The sequence below is a fragment of the Eucyclogobius newberryi genome, unplaced genomic scaffold (assembly GCF_026437365.1).
Source record: "Eucyclogobius newberryi isolate DKJ021-1_F unplaced genomic scaffold, fEucNew1.0.hap1 SCAF_10, whole genome shotgun sequence".
NCBI classification, from domain to species: domain Eukaryota; kingdom Metazoa; phylum Chordata; class Actinopteri; order Gobiiformes; family Gobiidae; genus Eucyclogobius; species Eucyclogobius newberryi.
The window spans coordinates 20,061,023-20,080,356 of NW_027315724.1; the positions used below are offsets into that span (position 1 = coordinate 20,061,023).

General features: G+C 47.1%; 1 protein-coding gene across 2 annotated transcripts in view; it reads left to right on the plus strand.

Annotated features, from left to right (window-relative positions):
* Positions 1–5,892: 5,892 nt before the first annotated feature.
* LOC140376749 (beta-arrestin-1-like) overlaps positions 5,893–19,334 on the plus strand; it is a 79,253-nt gene continuing 65,811 nt past the window's right edge. For both annotated transcript variants that reach the window (XR_011929931.1, XM_072462153.1), the window contains exons 1-8: positions 5,893–6,149; positions 9,805–9,835; positions 10,067–10,127; positions 10,214–10,258; positions 11,076–11,332; positions 11,949–12,008; positions 12,245–12,312; positions 17,303–17,438. Coding sequence is in view for 1 of the 2 variants with exons in the window: in XM_072462153.1 (XP_072318254.1) it covers positions 6,130–6,149; positions 9,805–9,835; positions 10,067–10,127; positions 10,214–10,258; positions 11,076–11,332; positions 11,949–12,008; positions 12,245–12,312; positions 17,303–17,438 (678 nt within the window). In the remaining variant the exon portion in view is untranslated. The remainder of the gene's footprint in view (positions 6,150–9,804; positions 9,836–10,066; positions 10,128–10,213; positions 10,259–11,075; positions 11,333–11,948; positions 12,009–12,244; positions 12,313–17,302; positions 17,439–19,334) is intronic.

Below are 19,334 nucleotides of genomic sequence, written 5' to 3' on the forward strand. Positions count from 1 at the left end.
AAACGGCACATCTAAAGCTTTATTTTAATTATATATTATTTGATGATTTGTTTTATTCTAAACTGTTACAAGTAGAATACATTTAGTTTTTAAATGTTTAAATATCAAACGTGTATCACTGCTGAGTCAAATGTACTTTATAATATGTTTACTATAGAAGATAATAGATAAAGATGTATATTTAATACATTCCCATGGTCCGTGATATCACTTCCTGTTGGGTCATAAACAAACCTGAGAAGTTTAACTCCGGCTCTTTATTGTGCACGAGGAAGATAAATCCTTTATTGTTGCTGAGGGGACGTCATGCTTCACGAGTGGCTCTTCTCATCACTAAAGACATTTTTCCTGGATCTTTGCTACAAAACTGGTGGTAAGTCCTGGTTTTGACTTCCCCTTTGACTTGAGTGTTATTGACTCTATTTGACGTAGTTTGGTATTTAACAAAACAACCGAACATGATTTGGACTTGCTGGTGTCACGATGAGTGTGATAAGGACCATGTGTGGAGCTGATGTCTCTGAAGGAGCAAAGACATCGTTTAAGGAGGACAAACTCTCAGGGCGTTTGGCAGCTCTTGGTCATTTATTCCTGGGATTGTTTTATTCACTTTATCTGAGAGAGACCGATTCATTGGCTCGAGCCATTGGAATGGAATGCGACGAGTCTTTGTTCTCGCGACGAGCCCCTGAACATTGATGAAAGTCACACATGGGGACAGCCCTCCTGTAGGTGTGGCCTGCTGGAGCAGCAGCTTCACAGAGAGGGAGAGGAAGAAGCTGGACAAAGCTCCGTCCTGGGCTGTGCTCTGGACTCGGTGCAGGAGGTGGGGGACAGAAGGGTCCTGGCTAAACTCACATCTATGCTGGACCATGAGTCTCACCCCCTGCAGGACACTCTGTCCGCTCTGGAGAGCAGCTTCAGTGACTGATCCACCCTCGCTGTGTGAAGGAGACGTTTCACAGGTCTTTCCTTCTGCTGCTGTCAGACTTTATAACAAACACTGTTAGTACTGAACATGTGTCACTTTACTGTCATATTCATGTGCAATTACTGTCGTACTCACACGCAATTAATGTCATATTCATGAGTGTTTACCATTATGCCAGCTATTTTTATTATTATTATTGTATCTTTATTTTCATTTTCTTCCCTCCATTCCCTATTAAGATATGAGAGGTTTTTGTTTTTGTTCATAAGAGTTCTTCTATTAAGAGTGTTTTTTAAACTTCCTAAAAGTTATCTGTCCTTTCCCCCTGTATCAACCTGCGTTGCAACACCAAAATTTCCCCATGTGTGGACAATAAAGGCATATCTTATCTTATCTTATAGACGCAATCGGCTTGGCCCGAACTCCAATAAAATGGAGGTTGCGAGAAGGTTCGTCGCAACAGTGGCGACAAGTTCAAAAAAGAAAAAACATGAAACGCTCAATCTTTGGCCTAGGCACATGAGACTTGGGACAGTGATAGAGCTACCTTTGACCTCTGACCTTTGACGAGTAAAACACACCTGGCAGCATCGCTCCATGATAAACAGGAAGTCAGCCATGTCGAATCAAAGTGGCACCGCCACATTTGACTTTTTTTTTTTCAAAATCGTACTTGTCCTAGGTTTTTTGTCCGATCGAGCTCAAAACAACACCTTTTGAATCTAAAGACATTGAAATTGAATAAATATCCAAAAGATTGTTGATATTCTTTACGGTCTCTGCGTAACACGCCCTCAAAAAAGGCTTAATTTCCTGTTTTTTCACGCCTAATGGAACTGATCTACTGAGCTCATATTTCACTCACTAATGCGTTTTTAGGGTCTGATTGGAAATAAATAATACCCATGTAATAAATTTACTCTCTAGCGCCCCCTACCCTTTGTGTGAAAAACTCAACATTGTCTGATTTGTTTGAAACTCATGGATTATATTCTCCTCGAGACGCCATGAAAAACGTGCATTGCAGATATTGTGTATTTTCACTATTGGCCAGCAGAGGCGCAATGAATGCCTTCATTGGACAAGCACAATGATTTATAAACCTGAGGTACAGAACCGTAACAGAGAAAAGACAAGAATTAAACGTATTAAACCTTCAAACGGTAGAAAAGCAGGAAAGAGCAAAAAAGTGGTTTTGTAAAGTGTGACAAAGAGATTTAAACATAACAGCTGCTTCTACATTAAAGTCCGTCTCATGTGACTGGAGCCTTGGCCCTGGCTCTGGCCCTGGCTCTGGCCCTGGCTCTGGCCCTGGCCCTGGCCCTGGCTCTGGCCCTGGTTCTGATTCTGGTTCTGGTCAGACAGTTTGGGCCTGTCTGACTCACACAGGAAACTCACATTTGATTTGATTTACAAAGTGGAACTCTGAAAACAAACCTGCAGCGTGAAGTTTAAGAGGATATTTGAATTCTGACCAGGTCTAGTTTCAGGTCCAGTTTCAGGTCCAGTTTCAGATCCAGTTTCAGATCCAGTTTCAGGTCCAGTTCCAGGTCCAGTTTCAGATCCAGTTTCAGATCCAGTTTCAGATCCAGTTCCAGGTCCAGTTTCAGATCCAGTTTCAGATCCAGTTTCAGATCCAGTTTCAAATCTAGTTTCAGGTCCAGTTTCAGGTCCAGTTTCAGATCCAGTTTCAGATCCAGTTTCAGGTCCAGTTCCAGGTCCAGTTCCAGGTCCAGTTTCAGATCCAGTTTCAGATCCAGTTTCAAATCTAGTTTCAGGTCCAGTTTCAGGTCCAGTTTCAGATCCAGTTTCAGATCCAGTTTCAGATCCAGTTTCAGATCCAGTTTCAAATCCAGTTTTAGGTCCAGTTCCAGGTCCTGGTCCAGTTCCAGGTCCAGTTCCAGATCCAGTTTCAGATCCAGTTTCAGATCCAGTTTCAGGTCCAGTTCCAGGTCCAGTTTCAGGTCCAGACCAGGTCCAGTTTTAGGTCCAGTTCCAGGTCCAGTTCCAGGTCCAGTTTCAGATCCAGTTTCAGATCCAGTTCCAGGTCCTGGTCCAGGTCCAGGTCCAGGTCCAGGTCCAGGTCCAGGTCCAGGTCTATGTGTGATCTTCATATTTCATGTTTACAGCGTCAGAGGAAAGTGCTTCATTAAAAATGCAGAGTTTACGAGCGATGCACTTCCTGTTTGTCCTGAGGCTTCATCAGACAAACATGAAACGTGTGGAGAGAGACGGGAGGGACATTCAGCAAACAGTCCAAGCATGACTCTAGCCCACAACCCCGCAGCAACCACACATGTGCAACAAAAACAAGAAACAAAAACACAGCTAAAGAGACTTGAAGGGACTAGAAGCATCAAAAGTGTAACTAATACTGACAAAAAAAAAAAAAAAGACGGGACTTAACACAACAAAAACATGACTATGAACTATTAATCCTGAGGCCGAGCAACGACTCACAAAAAGGTGTAATATGTGGGTACAAACATTTAAAAGCAACAAAAATCAACAAAAATGCAACAAAAAGCAACAAAAATGCAACAAAAAGCAACAAAAATGTAACTTAAAGCGAAAAAAAGGAAACAAAAACACACAAAAAAACGACCAAAATGGGATTTAACGCAACAAAGATGTGACTATAGACATCTTAGAGCGACTAAAAGCAACTAAAACAACTTAAAGTGACTTAAAGCATCTACAAGCCACAAAAACATGACGAAAAGTGAAAAAACACGACTGAATGATCTGAGCCATTCACAAAAACACTTTTAGTACTTCCTGGTTTGTGTGTGAGGGGCGCGGCAAAAGCTAGCGTGAACAGGAACACTTTTGCCTCGTTTATCTGACTTCTCTGCAGCGTTTGAACCTCTCTTTACGTCACGCGTGTCTTTGTCCTCGCACATGTTCTGGTCTCAGCTGCTGGTCAGAATAATGAGTCCCGGTTTCTAAAAGTAACTTAAGACGGTCGCCTCGGGGCCCCTGGGAGTGGGTCCCGGCTCCAGCTGAGGCTCAGTCTATGGGGTCTGCTGAAGGTCAACGGTTTGACACTGCCGTTGTGTCCCTGGGCAACACACTTCCCCCCAGTGAAACAACACTAACGATCGCTAATGATTCCTTGTCTCAATGAGAGAAACGTGATCATCAAACACTTTTTAGAGGAACTGCTGTATTTGGAAGTACTTTATACTTTTTCTTTCATTTTTGTCTTTTGTTCGATGTCAAACTATTATTTTTTAACCAAATAAAGGTTTAAATATGTGACTGAAGGCATTCTAAGGAATGAATATTTATGAATAAAGTGTGTTATTTGGACATTTAGATGTAATAAAGTTTAATAAAAGGTCTTTTCATGTGTTTTTTAGAGTCTGTTTAACACATTAAATATTAGACCTTAAGACTCTATCTCTGCCACATTATTTTTCCTGCTCAGTGAGAACAATCATCACTCACGTCAGAAGGAACTGTTTACGTGACATTTACATTCATTCATTTGATGTATTTATACAGGCAAAACCCAATGAAAGGTTCTTTTTCACGCGCCCTGTGATAAAACAATTTGACTTTTGTTTATTAGTAGAAAAAGCTTCAGTTGTAGTCATCTGGACTCAGTTTGAAAAAATTTTGTTTTTGTTTATTTGTTGATGACAGAGAAGACAGTTTTTGTTTCACATGGATCAGCCCAGTAAATACAGAGATAAGAACCATAAACCGGGACTAAACCTGGTCTTAGGTCGCAGCAGGGTCCCACAAGGAAGCATCTTGGGGCCTAAATTATTTTCACTTTATGTAATGGACTTCCTTGCTGTCTGTCCTAATATAAATAGTTAGATGTTTGCAGACAATGCTGTTATTTCCTCTTTAACATCTGCAACGACCAATGTTCAAAATGGTCCGGGGTAAAAAAAAAAGTCCGCCTAAGGCCCAAAGTCACTGGGACAGGTTCCAGTCACCCGCGACCCCTAAAGGGAACAAGCGAAAGAAAATGAATGAATGTTTTATATCCAATGTTCTTCACAGACTGGCTCCTCCCCCTTTAGGAACAAAGACAGAGTGTGGGAGGGGCATCAGGGCCACAGCTCCAGGAGTAGGTCCAACATTTAAAAAAAAACACCTTTTAACACCTTATTTAAAAAAAATGTTGTGATGTTTTTACTTTGTGATGTGTTCGTTTGGTGTTTTTTTTAATTTAGTGATGTTTTTATTCATTAATGTGCTGTTTTTATTGTTTATTTGGTAATTTTTGTGTGTGTGATGTTTTTATTTTGCAATATATTTATTTTGTAATCTTCTGTAATTTTCCTGCCGAGGGACAGACCATAAACCAGGACTGAACCAGGTCTAAACCAGGACTGAACCAGGTCTAAACCAGGACTGAACCAGGTCTAAACCAGGACTAAACCAGGTCTAAACCAGGACTAAACCAGGTCTAAACCAGGACTGAACCAGGTCTAAACCAGGACTAAACCAGGTCTAAACCAGGACTGAACCAGGTCTAAACCAGGACTAAACCAGGTCTAAACAAGGACTAAATCAGTTCTAAACCAGGACTAAACCAGGTCTAAACAAGGACTAAACCAGGTCTAAACCAGGACTGAACCAAGTCTAAACCAGGACTAAACCAGGTCTAAACCAGGACTAAACCAAGTCTAAACCAGGTCTAAACCAGGACTGAACCAGGTCTAAACCAGGACTAAACCAGGTCTAAACAAGGACTAAATCAGGTCTAAACCAGGACTAAACCAGGTCTAAACCAGGTCTAAACCAGGACTGAACCAGGTCTGAACCAGGACTAAACCAGGTCTAAACAAGGACTAAATCAGTTCTAAACCAGGACTAAACCAGGTCCAAACCAGGACTAAACCAGGTCTAAACCAGGACTAAACCCCGACTAAACCAGGTCTAAACCAGGATTAAACCAGGACAAAACCCAGTCTCAAGTCTTTGGTCTCAGTGAGAGTGAGTGGGTAGGGGAGGGGGATGCCTGTTTCCACGGCAACCGCATCCTTCCACCCTCGTCTCCTTTCCTCACTCCTCGTTTGTTTCCTCGTCTCCTCAGTCCAGACCTGGATCTGCTCTGGTCTCTGCTAGTCCCTGGTCTAATCCCCGGTCTGGTCCCTGGTCTGGTTTCTGGTCTGATCTCTGGTCCGGTCTCTGGTCCGGTCTCTGGTCTGGACTCTGGTCTGGACTTGTCTGTCGCCATGGGAGACAAAGGAACGAGGTACGTCTCTGTCGATTTATTCAACACATCACACTCTGAAAGATGGCCGCTACTAGATCTCTTCTAGTCCTGGATTAGTCCTGATTTAGGCTCGCTTTAGTCCTGCTTTAGTCCTGGTTAAGACTTGCTTTAGGGCTGCTTTAGTTCTCCTTTACTCCTGATTTAAATCCTGGTCTAGTCCTGGTGTAGTCTTGGTTTAGTTTGGTGTTTAGCCCCAATTTTGATGTGATTGTGTAATCGTGAATGCAGCCTTAGTCCTGGTTTAGTCCTGGATTAGTCCTGGTTTACTTCTCATTTAGTCCCAGTTTAAATCCTGGTCTTGTCCTGGTTTAAGTGTGCGTTCACACCAGTTTAATTCTAATGTTGACTTTATTTACTCCTGGTTTAGTCCTAGTTTAGGGATGTTTTTGTCCTGTTATAGTCCTGTTTTAGACCTGGATTAGTCCTGGTCTTTCCTGGATTTTTGTTTTTTTTTCAGCAGTTCAGACACACACACACACACGCACACACACACGCACGCACACACACACACACACATACACACACACACACACACACACACACACACACACGCACACACACACACACACAACACTCACACACACACACACACAGACACACACACACACACACAACACTCACGCACACACACACTCACGCACACGCTCGCGCACACGCGCGCACACACACACACACACACACACACTAGTATAAGTTAAAGTGCCATTAGTCATTAGTGTTGGTGGAGCAGAAGTTGGTCTCAGACTGAAGCAGATCGATCCAAGGAAAGTCCACACTCAGCAAAATCCAGATCCCAGGTCCAAACCAGGTCCAAACCAGGTCTAAACCAGGTCTAAAGCAGATATAAAGCAGGTCTATACCAGGTCTATACCAGGTCTAAACAGGGGCGCCTCCAAGGGGTGGCCTGGCCATGTCTGATTGGCTGTAACTGAAAATGCCAAACAACAAAATAATGCCATTATCATTTATTATGAAAGTTTAAAATCTAAAGTTATGCATATACATATTAACATACCTATACATATACACAAACACAATCAAATCAAGGCACATTCAGTCCTGTCTAGTCCAAGTCTTTACATTTTGCCAGTGTCCATCATGATGTTGGTCCAGTCTTTGATTGTCGATGCAGTTTGTGTCATAGTTTGCTTGTGAGGGCTTTTTCCCTGCTGCAGGAGCATCTTCAGGTGTAACTGTTGATTGTTGCTTTGGCAATACAAACTAAACATTCAAATAAATCATCCAGACCCCAGTGAGAGGGCCATGTTTCTGTTCAATATCCTCATAACAAGTGTCATGCTTTACAAGATGTAACAAAGTCTGATGCCTAAAACAAATAGATCACAGCAACACATGTGCACGTGAATGTCACATGTGCACGTGAATTTCACATGTGCACGTGAATGTCACATGTGCACGTGAATGTCACATGTGCACGTGAATGTCACCTGTGCACGTGAATGTCACATGTGCACGTGAACGTCACCTGTGCACGTGAACGTCACCTGTGCACGTGAATGTCACCTGTGCACGTGAACGTCACCTGTGCACGTGAACGTCACCTGTGCACGTGAACGTCACATGTGCACGTGAATGTCACCTGTGCACGTGAACGTCACCTGTGCACGTGAACGTCACCTGTGCACGTGAACGTCACATGTGCACGTGAATGTCACCTGTGCACGTGAACGTCACCTGTGCACGTGAATGTCACCTGTGCACGTGAACGTCATGAATGTAACATGTGCACGTGAATGTCACGTGTGCACGTGAATGTTACCTGTGCACGTGAATTTCACATGTGCACGTGAATGTCACATGTGCACGTGAACGTCACATGTGCACGTGAATGTCACCTGTGCACGTGAATGTAACATGTGCACGTGAATGTCACCTGTGCACGTGAACGTCACCTGTGCACGTGAATGTCACCTGTGCACGTGAATGTCACATGTGCACGTGAATGTCACCTGTGCACGTGAACGTCACCTGTGCACGTGAATGTCACCTGTGCACGTGAACGTCATGAATGTAACATGTGCACGTGAATGTCACGTGTGCACGTGAATGTTACCTGTGCACGTGAATTTCACATGTGCACGTGAATGTCACATGTGCACGTGAACGTCACATGTGCACGTGAATGTCACCTGTGCACGTGAATGTAACATGTGCACGTGAATGTCACATGTGCACGTGAACGTCACATGTGCACGTGAACGTCACAGTAAAAACGATGCATCTTTAAAGGGTGTGATTTATGATCAGAGCTGGTTCACCACATTTACATCACTGTAAGAGTGTTTAATGACTCGTGATTATAAAAGCACTAAACCTTAAATGTGGTTTGATATGTTCAACGATTTCCGGGGGAGGAGCCTCAGACCCCCTTATTCTGACCCGCCCTGTTTCAAAATCCTGGAGACGCAACTGGATCCAAACTGGATCCAGACCTGGACAAAACCAGGACTAAACTAGATCTGACCCAGGTCTAAACCAGGTCTAAATCAGGACTAAACCAGGACTAAACCAGGTCCAAACCCGGACTAAACTAGGTCTTCTCATTATAATTTCATGTACATTAGTGAAGCAGGAAACGACCTCTGCCTCAGGGAGGATTTTTCACAGTGGCTCAGAAACATTACGTTTTTTATGACAAGAACGTTTAAGTCCAGACGCTGCAGGAAAAGGAAAACATCTTAGATTTAAAGATGTGAAACGTCTTCTGTAGTTTATTCACATAAATGTAAGAAACAAATGTATTACAAGATTTTTTTTAATCATGTCATGTTTTCATAGAGGCATTTTATGAGTCAAAACGGCCAAAATGTCACATATTTGGGACATTTAAATGCTTCATTTTGTTGACATCATGACAGAAAACATATGATGAGAGCGACAAGTGACCGAGAAGAACCGACTTTTGCTTGTTGTGTTTCGCCCTAAACGCTACATCAGTGTTTTACTGCTGCCATTAGGTGGGGATAGACTAGGTTTGGATCAGCTGCAAGGCCTGAACAGCTGCAGGGTCTGAACAGTTGTAGGGTCTGAACAGTTGCAGGGTCTGAACAGTTGCAGGGTCTGAGCAGTTGCAGGGTCTGACCAGCTGCAGGACCTGACCAGCTGCAGGGTCTGAACAGTTGCAGGGCCTGAACAGTTGCAGGGCCTGAACAGTTGCAGGGTCTGAACAGTTGCAGGTTCTGAACAGTTGCAGGTTCTGATCAGCTGCAGGTTCTGAGCCAGTTGCAGGTTCTGAACAGTTGCGGGGTCTGAGCAGCTGCGGGATCTGAACAGCTGCAGGGTCTGGCCAGTTGCATGGTCTGAACAGCTGCAAGGTCTGTGTCTAACATTGTTTAATAAAAGTACGTTTGGAAGGCTTCATTTTGTGGGATGAAACTGAACTTAGTGCCATTTTTTATTCCATGTGGGTGGACCCAGTAGTTAAGAGATATGAACCTTGAACTTACACAGATAATTCTCACCTGAACCAGAGCGAGATTAAACTGGAGGAGTTTTGATAAGTTGTCATGAGAACACAAACATTCATGTCAAAAAGTCAAAAATAGACTGACGAGGGAACTGTAACACAAGGAAAGCTCAAATGAACGTACTGTGTGTTCTCTTTGTGTTTCAGAGTGTTCAAAAAGGCCAGTCCCAACGGAAAGGTACGTTCCTCCTCTGATTGGCTCGTGTTCCTCTCCTCTGATTGGCTGATTCCCCTTCAGTCTCCTGATTTGTTCTTTTGTGTCACGTGCTCTTCTGGCGCTTCCCTGTTCCTTCTTTGATGGTTCTGTTTTCTGTCTCCCTCTCTTCTGATTGGCCCGTGTTCCTCTCTTCTGATTGGCTTGTGTTCCTCTCCCCTGATTGGCTCGTGTTCCTCTCCTCTGATTGGTCAGCTGACGGTGTACTTGGGAAAGAGGGACTTTGTTGACCAGGTGGATCAAGTGGAACCCGTTGGTAAAAACACAAATAATTCCGGTTGAATTCAAGATAAATTAAGGCCGTTTCTTGTGAATCAGATGAGTCTCTGCTTTACTTTCCAGATGGAGTTGTTTTGATCGACCCCGAGTATTTGAAGGAGAGAAAAGGTGAATCTGAGGAGAAAATAAGACGATAATAATTCTGTGTTTCTGTGTTTGTGTATCAAGTCAGAAAAAACTATGATCAATACATAACAATGTATGAACTGTAATGACTTAAATCAAACATTTAAACCTAATAATGTGCTTAAATCAACAAAAAAAAAAAACAATTGATCAACTCGGACAGTTTCATTACATCTGTAAATTATAAATCAACATTTGAATAAAGAGTTTTGTAGATGTTAGCAACATTACAACAATTGATTTCTAACTGCAGAGGCTCAACGGCAGGCTACGGACTACAGGCTAAGGGCTACGGACTAAGCGATACGGGCTACGGGCTAAGGACTACAGGCTAAGGGCTACGGGTTAAGGGCAAAGGGCTAACGCGATGCGGGCTACAGGCCAAGGGCCAAAGGCTACAGGCTAAGGGCTACTGGCTACGGACTATGGACAACGGACTATGGACAACGGACTACGGACTAAGGACTAAGAGCTAAGGGCTAAGGACTAAGGGTTAAGGGCTACGGACTAAGGGCTACGGACTAAGGGTTAAGGGCTACGGACTACGGACTAAGGGCTAAGGACTAAGTGCTAAGGACTAAGGACTAACGGCTAAGGGCTAAGGACTAAGGGCTATGGACTAAGAGCTACGGACTAAGGGCTACGGACTAAGGGCTAAGGGCTAAGGGCTAAGGGCTACGGACTACGGACTAAGGACTAAGCGGGCTAAGGGCTAGGAGCCAAGGGCTACCGGCTAAGGGCTAAGGACTATGGGCTACGGGCAAAGGGCTAAAGTGACATGCTCATTCCTCTGTTGCAGTCTTCGTGACGCTGACATGTGCGTTCCGTTACGGCCGCGAGGATCTGGACGTTCTGGGCTTGACGTTCCGTAAAGACCTGTTCGTGGCCAATATCCAGGTGTTCCCAGAGGAGAACCCGGCGCAGGAGAACCCGGCGCAGGAGAACCCGGCGCAGGAGAACCCACAGGAGAAACCAGAGAAGAGCCGCACGCTGAGCCGGCTTCAGGAGCGACTGGTGAAGAAGCTGGGAGAACATGCACATCCCTTCACTTTCCAGGTACTCGCTCTGGTCTGAGAGAATTGGAACATCTAAATTTAAGGGACACAGTCTGCTTTATTTGTGTTGTTATTGTCCTTTGCATGTGCCACCTCACCTTTTATAACATATCAATTATAACACCATTTTGATCGTCTAATATATTGGGCCAATTGTTCCAAATACAAAGCGAACAAATGGGGAGACCAAGCACAACCCTGTCGCACTCCTTCCACACTCAGCTGTTTGATGAGTGGAAGTGTATGGCAAGGCCTCGTATCTGGATCTAAACGTTACACCGATCAAAAGAAAGAGAAAAAGGAGGTTGGGGTTTTAGCAACAACTTTATTTCAGCTCAAATCAGAGCGTTGCTGTGATCCACAATATTGAGTGTAATGTGATGCCGGAGGTTCCTGTACAGGTCGTACTGGCAGATGACAAACTGTGTCAAAACATACAAGATTGAATAAAGATCTGGGTGTGTTGCTGATGAGGGATTAGTGACAGGGTAACGAGAGTGAAAAGTCAGTTTGGCAGAATATGTGTCCTTTAAATGAACAACATGTGTTTAATGGTTCTAACGTTTCAGGTCAGATCTGAGTCTGGTTCTTAACTCTTGTCACTTTCTGGTCCTCAGATCCCTTTGAACCTGCCCTGCTCCGTCACTCTGCAGCCGGGACCTGAGGACACAGGGAAGGTGCGTCTAGAAACAAGATTTAGTCCAGTTTAGTCCTGGTTTTAGTCCAGTTTAGTTCTGGTTATAGTCTAGTTTAGTTCTGGTTTTAGTCTAGTTTAGTCCTGGTTTTAGCCTAGTCTAGTTTAGTCCTGGTTTTAGCCTAGTTTAGTCCTGGTTTTAGCCTAGTCTAGTTTAGTCCTGGTTTTAGCCTAGTTTAGTCCTGGTTTCATTCTAGCTTGTGTCTGCTCTTGTTTCAGGCCTGTGGAGTGGACTTTGAGGTGAAGGCGTTTTGTGCTGAAAATCCAGAGGAAAAGATCCACAAACGGTGCGATGACACTAATGACATCATAAAAGCCAGTGGCGGCCGTGGCTACAGAGCCGCGGCGCGGTCAAATAGCCTCATGGCTAATCCTAACCTTAACCCTAACCCTGACCCTAACCTTAACCCTAACCCTGACCCTAACCCTGACCCTGACCCTGACCCTAACCCTGACCCTGACCCTAACCCTAACCTGGCGCGGTCAAATAGCCCAGCAGTTTCAGGAGCCGCGGCACAAAATAGCCTAGCAGTGTCTACATAAAAGGCTTTTATGGGAGTGTCTACAGAGCCGCGGCGCTCATGTTTAGCTTCACTGCTCTGACACGACGCCTGACATGTCCGATTCTGTGTTTAAGTTCTTCAAAGTCCAATCTCCTGTTTGAGCACTAAGCTGTGTAGAACTGTGCAAAGTGGCTCATAAGGAGATAAACTTAAACCAAAGCAAAGATGTCGGTGTAATCCCTCATTCGTCCAGGCGTGTTCCATTGTAGAAAAAGCTTCAGTTGTAGTCATCTAGTCATCTTCTAACCGAGTCCAGATGACTACAACTGAAGCTTTTTCTACAACAAAGCGAAGGTAACTTAAACCAAAGCGAAGGTAACTTAAACCAAAGCGAAGGTAACTTAAACCAAAGCGAAGGTAACTTAAACCAAAGCGAAGGTAACTTGAACCAAAGCGAAGGTAACTTAAACCAAAGCGAAGGTAACTTGAACCAAAGCGAAGGTAACTTGAACCAAAGCGAAGGTAACTTAAACCAAAGCGAAGGTAACTTAAACCAAAGCGAAGGTAACTTACACCAAAGCGAAGGTAACTTAAACCAAAGCGAAGGTAACTTGAACCAAAGCGAAGGTAACTTACACCAAAGCGAAGGTAACTTAAACCAAAGCGAAGGTAACTTACACCAAAGCGAAGGTAACTTACACCAAAGCGAAGGTAACTTAAACCAAAGCGAAGGTAACTTAAACCAAAGCGAAGGTAACTTAAACCAAAGCGAAGGTAACTTAAACCAAAGCGAAGGTAACTTAAACCAAAGCGAAGGTAACTTAAACCAAAGCGAAGGTAACTTAAACCAAAGCGAAGGTAACTTAAACCAAAGCCACCACAGACACGTGAGATATTCTACTCCACGTCCTTTAGGCTTTTATTAGATCTGGACTGAAGAGGAGCCGTGCTGAGGAGGAGGAAAAGCTTTCAGGCCTCATCACTCTCCATCTGTCACTCGCACTCTCATAAGATCGTAAGATAGAACGATAAATACTTTATTGATCCCGAGGGAAGTTCTGGTGCAGTCTGTAGTTCACACTTCACACTCACAGAATGGAGGAGTCATTCAGTCATTTAGCTGTTATTAAAGTCATGAGTCAGTGCGGTGAGTTACAGGCTGCACGGTGGCACAGTGGTTAGAGCTCTTGCCTTCCAATGAGGAGATCATGGGTTGAGTTCATCACCAACGTCACATGATCTCTGGGTGGAGTCTGCACGTCCTTCCCGTGTAACCATGATTTCTCTTTGGAATTTACATGTTTAACCCTGGTCCTGGTCCTGGTCTAATCCTGGTGCTGGTCCTGGTCTAACTCTGGTCCTGGTCCTGGTCTAATCCTGGTCCTGGTCTAACCCTGGTCCTAGTCCTGGTCTAATCCTGGTCCTGGTCTAATCCTGGTCCTGGTCTAATCCTGGTGCTGGTCCTGGTCTAACTCTGGTCCTGGTCCTGGTCTAATCCTGGTCCTGGTCTAACCCTGGTCCTAGTCCTGGTCTAATCCTGGTCCTGGTCTAATCCTGGTCCTGGTCCTGGTCTAATCCTGGTCCTGGTCCTGGTCTAATCCTGGTCCTGGTCCTGGTCTAACCCTGGTCCTGGTCTAAACCTGGTCCTGTTCCTGGTCTAACCCTGGTCCTGGTCCTGGTCTAATCCTGGTCCTGGTCCTGGTCTAACCCTGGTCCTGGTCCTGGTCTAACCCTGGTCCTGGTCCTGGTCTAATCCTGGTGCTGGTCCTGGTCTAACTCTGGTCCTGGTCCTGGTCTAATCCTGGTCCTGGTCTAACCCTGGTCCTAGTCCTGGTCTAATCCTGGTCCTGGTCTAATCCTGGTCTAATCCTGGTGCTGGTCCTGGTCTAACTCTGGTCCTGGTCCTGGTCTAATCCTGGTCCTGGTCTAACCCTGGTCCTAGTCCTGGTCTAATCCTGGTCCTGGTCTAATCCTGGTCCTGGTCCTGGTCTAATCCTGGTCCTGGTCTAATCCTGGTCCTGGTCCTGGTCTAACCCTGGTCCTGGTCCTGGTCTAATCCTGGTGCTGGTCCTGGTCTAACTCTGGTCCTGGTCCTGGTCTAATCCTGGTCCTGGTCTAACCCTGGTCCTAGTCCTGGTCTAATCCTGGTCCTGGTCTAATCCTGGTCCTGGTCTAATCCTGGTGCTGGTCCTGGTCTAACTCTGGTCCTGGTCCTGGTCTAATCCTGGTCCTGGTCTAACCCTGGTCCTAGTCCTGGTCTAATCCTGGTCCTGGTCTAATCCTGGTCCTGGTCCTGGTCTAATCCTGGTCCTGGTCCTGGTCTAATCCTGGTCCTGGTCCTGGTCTAACCCTGGTCCTGGTCTAAACCTGGTCCTGTTCCTGGTCTAACCCTGGTCCTGGTCCTGGTCTAATCCTGGTCCTGGTCCTGGTCTAACCCTGGTCCTGGTCCTGGTCTAACCCTGGTCCTGGTCCTGGTCTAATCCTGGTGCTGGTCCTGGTCTAACTCTGGTCCTGGTCCTGGTCTAATCCTGGTCCTGGTCCTGGTCTAATCCTGGTCCTGGTCCTGGTCTAACCCTGGTCCTGGTCTAAACCTGGTCCTGTTCCTGGTCTAACCCTGGTCCTGGTCCTGGTCTAATCCTGGTCCTGGTCCTGGTCTAACCCTGGTCCTGGTCCTGGTCTAACCCTGGTCCTGGTCCTGGTCTAATCCTGGTGCTGGTCCTTGTCTAACTCTGGTCCTGGTCCTGGTCTAATCCTGGTCCTGGTCTAACCCTGGTCCTAGTCCTGGTCTAATCCTGGTCCTGGTCTAATCCTGGTCTAATCCTGGTGCTGGTCCTGGTCTAACTCTGGTCCTGGTCCTGGTCTAATCCTGGTCCTGGTCTAACCCTGGTCCTAGTCCTGGTCTAATCCTGGTCCTGGTCTAATCCTGGTCCTGGTCCTGGTCTAATCCTGGTCCTGGTCTAATCCTGGTCCTGGTCCTGGTCTAACCCTGGTCCTGGTCTAAACCTGGTCCTGTTCCTGGTCTAACCCTGGTCCTGGTCTAACTTGGTCCTGGTCCTGGTCTAACCCTGGTCCTGGTCCTGGTCTAACCCTGGTCCTGGTCCTGGTCTAACCCTGGTCCTGGTCTAACCCTGGTCCTGGTCCGACCCTGGTCCTGGTCCTGGTCTAACCCTGGTCCTGGTCCTGGTCCTGGTCTAATCCTGGTCCTGGTCCTGGTCTAACCCTGGTCCTGGTCCTGGTCTAACCCTGGTCCTGGTCCTGGTCTAACTTGGTCCTGGTCCTGGTCTAACCCTGGTCCTGGTCCTGGTCTAACCCTGGTCCTGGTCCTGGTCTAACCCTGGTCCTGGTCTAACCCTGGTCCTGGTCCGACCCTGGTCCTGGTCCTGGTCTAACCCTGGTCCTGGTCCTGGTCCTGGTCTAACTCTGGTCCTGGTCCTGGTCTAACCCTGGTCCTGGTCCTGGTCTAATCCTGGTCCTGGTCTAACCCTGGTCCTGGTCCTGGTCTAATCCTGGTCCTGGTCCTGGTCTAATCCTGGTCCTGGTCTAACCCTGGTCCTGGTCTAACCCTGGTCCTGTTCCTGGTCCAACCCTGGTTCTGGTCCTGGTCTAACTCTGGTCCTGGTCCTGGTCCTGGTCTAACCCTGGTCCTGGTCCTGGTCTAACCCTGGTCCTGGTCCTGGTCTAACTTGGTCCTGGTCCTGGTCTAACCCTGGTCCTGGTCTAATCCTGGTCCTGGTCCTGGTCTAACCCTGGTCCTGGTCCTGGTCTAACCCTGGTCCTGGTCCTGGTCTAACTTGGTCCTGGTCCTGGTCTAACCCTGGTCCTGGTCCTGGTCTAATCCTGGTCCTGGTCTAACCCTGGTCCTGGTCCGACCCTGGTCCTGGTCTAACCCTGGTCCTGGTCTAACCCTGGTCCTGGTCCTGGTCTAATCCTGGTCCTGGTCCTGGTCTAACCCTGGTCCTGGTCCTGGTCTAACCCTGGTCCTGGTCTAACTCTGGTCCTGGTCCTGGTCTAACTCTGGTCCTGGTCCTGGTCTAACCCTGGTCCTGGTCCTGGTCTACCTCTGGTCCTGGGCCTGGTCTAACTCTGGTCCTGGTCTTGGTCCTGGTCTAACTCTGGTCCTGGTCCTGGTCTAACCCTGGTCCTGGTCCTGGTCTACCTCTGGTCCTGGTCTTGGTCCTGGTCTAATTCTGGTCCTGGTCTACCTCTGGTCCTGGTCTTGGTCCTGGTCTAACTCTGGTCCTGGTCCTGGTCTAACCCTGGTCCTGGTCCTGGTCTACCTCTGGTCCTGGTCTTGGTCCTGGTCTAACCCTGGTCCTGGTCCTGGTCTACCTCTGGTCCTGGTCCTGGTCTAACCCTGGTCCTGGTCCTGGTCTAACTCTGGTCCTGGTCCTGGTCTAACTCTGGTCCTGGTCTTGGTCCTGGTCTAACCCTGGTCTTGGTCCTGGTCTAACCCTGGTCCTGGTCCTGGTCTACCTCTGGTCCTGGTCTTGGTCCTGGTCTAACCCTGGTCTTGGTCCTGGTCTAACCCTGGTCCTGGTCCTGGTCTACCTCTGGTCCTGGTCTTGGTCCTGGTCTAACCCTGGTCCTGGTCCTGGTCTACCTCTGGTCCTGGTCCTGGTCTAACTCTGGTCCTGGTCCTGGTCTAACTCTGGTTCTGGTCCTGGTCTACCTCTGGTCCTGGTCCTGGTCTACCTCTGGTCCTGGTCTTGGTCCTGGTCTACCTCTGGTCCTGGTCTTGGTCCTGGTCTAACTCTGGTCCTGGTCTCGGTCTCAGGAACTCGGTGCGGTTGGTGATCCGTAAAGTGCAGTACGCTCCAGAAAAGCCGGGTCCTCAGCCTTCGGCCGAGACGACTCGACTGTTCCTCATGTCGGACAAACCTCTGCACCTCGAGGCCTCGCTGGACAAACAGGTACTCTCCCCACACAGGTACTCTCCCCACACAGGTACTCTCCCCACACAGGTACTCTCCACACACAGGTACTCTCCCCATTCTCACAGGTACTCTCCCCATTCTCACAGGTACTCTCCCCACACAGGTACTCTCCCCACACAGGTACTCTCCCCACACAGGTACTCTCCACACACAGGTACTCTCCACACACAGGTACTCTCCCCATTCTCACAGGTACTCTCCACACACAGGTTCTCTCCCCACACAGGTACTCTCCCCATTCTCACAGGTACTCTCCACACACAGGTACTCTCCACACACAGGTACTCTCCCCATTCTCACAGGTACTCTCCCCATTCTCACAGGTACTCTCCACACACAGGTACTCTCCCCACACAGATACTCTCCACACACAGGTACTCTCCCCATTCTCACAGGTACTCTCCACACACAGGTACTCTCCCCACACAGGTACTCTCCACACAGAGGTACTCTCCCCACACAGGTACTCTCCACACACAGGTACTCTCCCCATTCTCACAGGTACTCTCCACACACAGGTACTCTCCCCATTCTCACAGGTACTCTCCCCATTCTCACAGGTACTCTCCCCATTTTCACATGTACTCTCCACAAACAGGTACTCTCCCTACACAGGTACTCTCCCCACACAGGTACTCTCCCCACACAGGTACTCTCCACAAACAGGTACTCTCCCCACACAGGTACTCTCCCCATTCTCACAGGTACTCTCCCCATTCTCACAGGTACTCTCCACAAACAGGTACTCTCCCTACACAGGTACTCTCCCCACACAGGTACTCTCCCCACACAGGTACTCTCCACACACAAACATGTTCTCTCCCCACACAGGTACTCTCCACACAAACAGGTACTCTCCACACACAGGTACTCTCCACACACAGGTACTCTCCACACACAAACAGGTACTCTCCACACACAGGTACTCTCCACACACAGCTACTCTCCACACACAAACAGGTACTCTCCACACACAGCTACTCTCCACACACAGGTACTCTCCACACACAAACAGGTACTCTCCCCACACAAACAGGTACTCTCCACACACAGGTACTCTCCACACACAGGTACTCTCCACACACAAACAGGTACTCTCCCCACACAAACAGGTACTCTCCCCACACAGGTACTCTCCACAAACAGGTACTCTCCCCACACAGGTACTCTCCCCACACAGGTACTCTCCACACACAGGTACTCTCCACACACAGGTACTCTCCACACACAAACATGTTCTCTCCACACACAGGTACTCTCCACAAACAGGTACTCTCCCCACACAGGTACTCTCCACACACAGGTACTCTCCACACACAGGTACTCTCCACACACAAACAGGTACTCTCCACACACAGGTACTCTCCACACACAGGTACTCTCCACACACAGACAGGTACTCTCCACACACAGGTACTCTCCACACACAGGTACTCTCCACACACAAACAGGTACTCTCCACACACAGGTACTCTCCACACACAGGTACTCTCCACACACAGACAGGTACTCTCCACACACAGCTACTCTCCACACACAGGTACTCTCCACACACAGGTACTCTCCACACACAAACAGGTACTCTCCCCACACAAACAGGTACTCTCCACACACAGGTACTCTCCACACACAGGTACTCTCCACACACAAACAGGTACTCTCCCCACACAAACAGGTACTCTCCACACACAAACATGTACTCTCCACAAACAGGTACTCTCCACAAACCGGTACTCTCCACAAACAAACAAACAAACAAACAAAATTCTAATATAAAATTATGTTAAAAAATGGGTTTGAATGAACATTTAATGGTTTATTTGTCCTAATAATGCACTCGACCTAAAAACGATTAAAAACACTTCACATTAG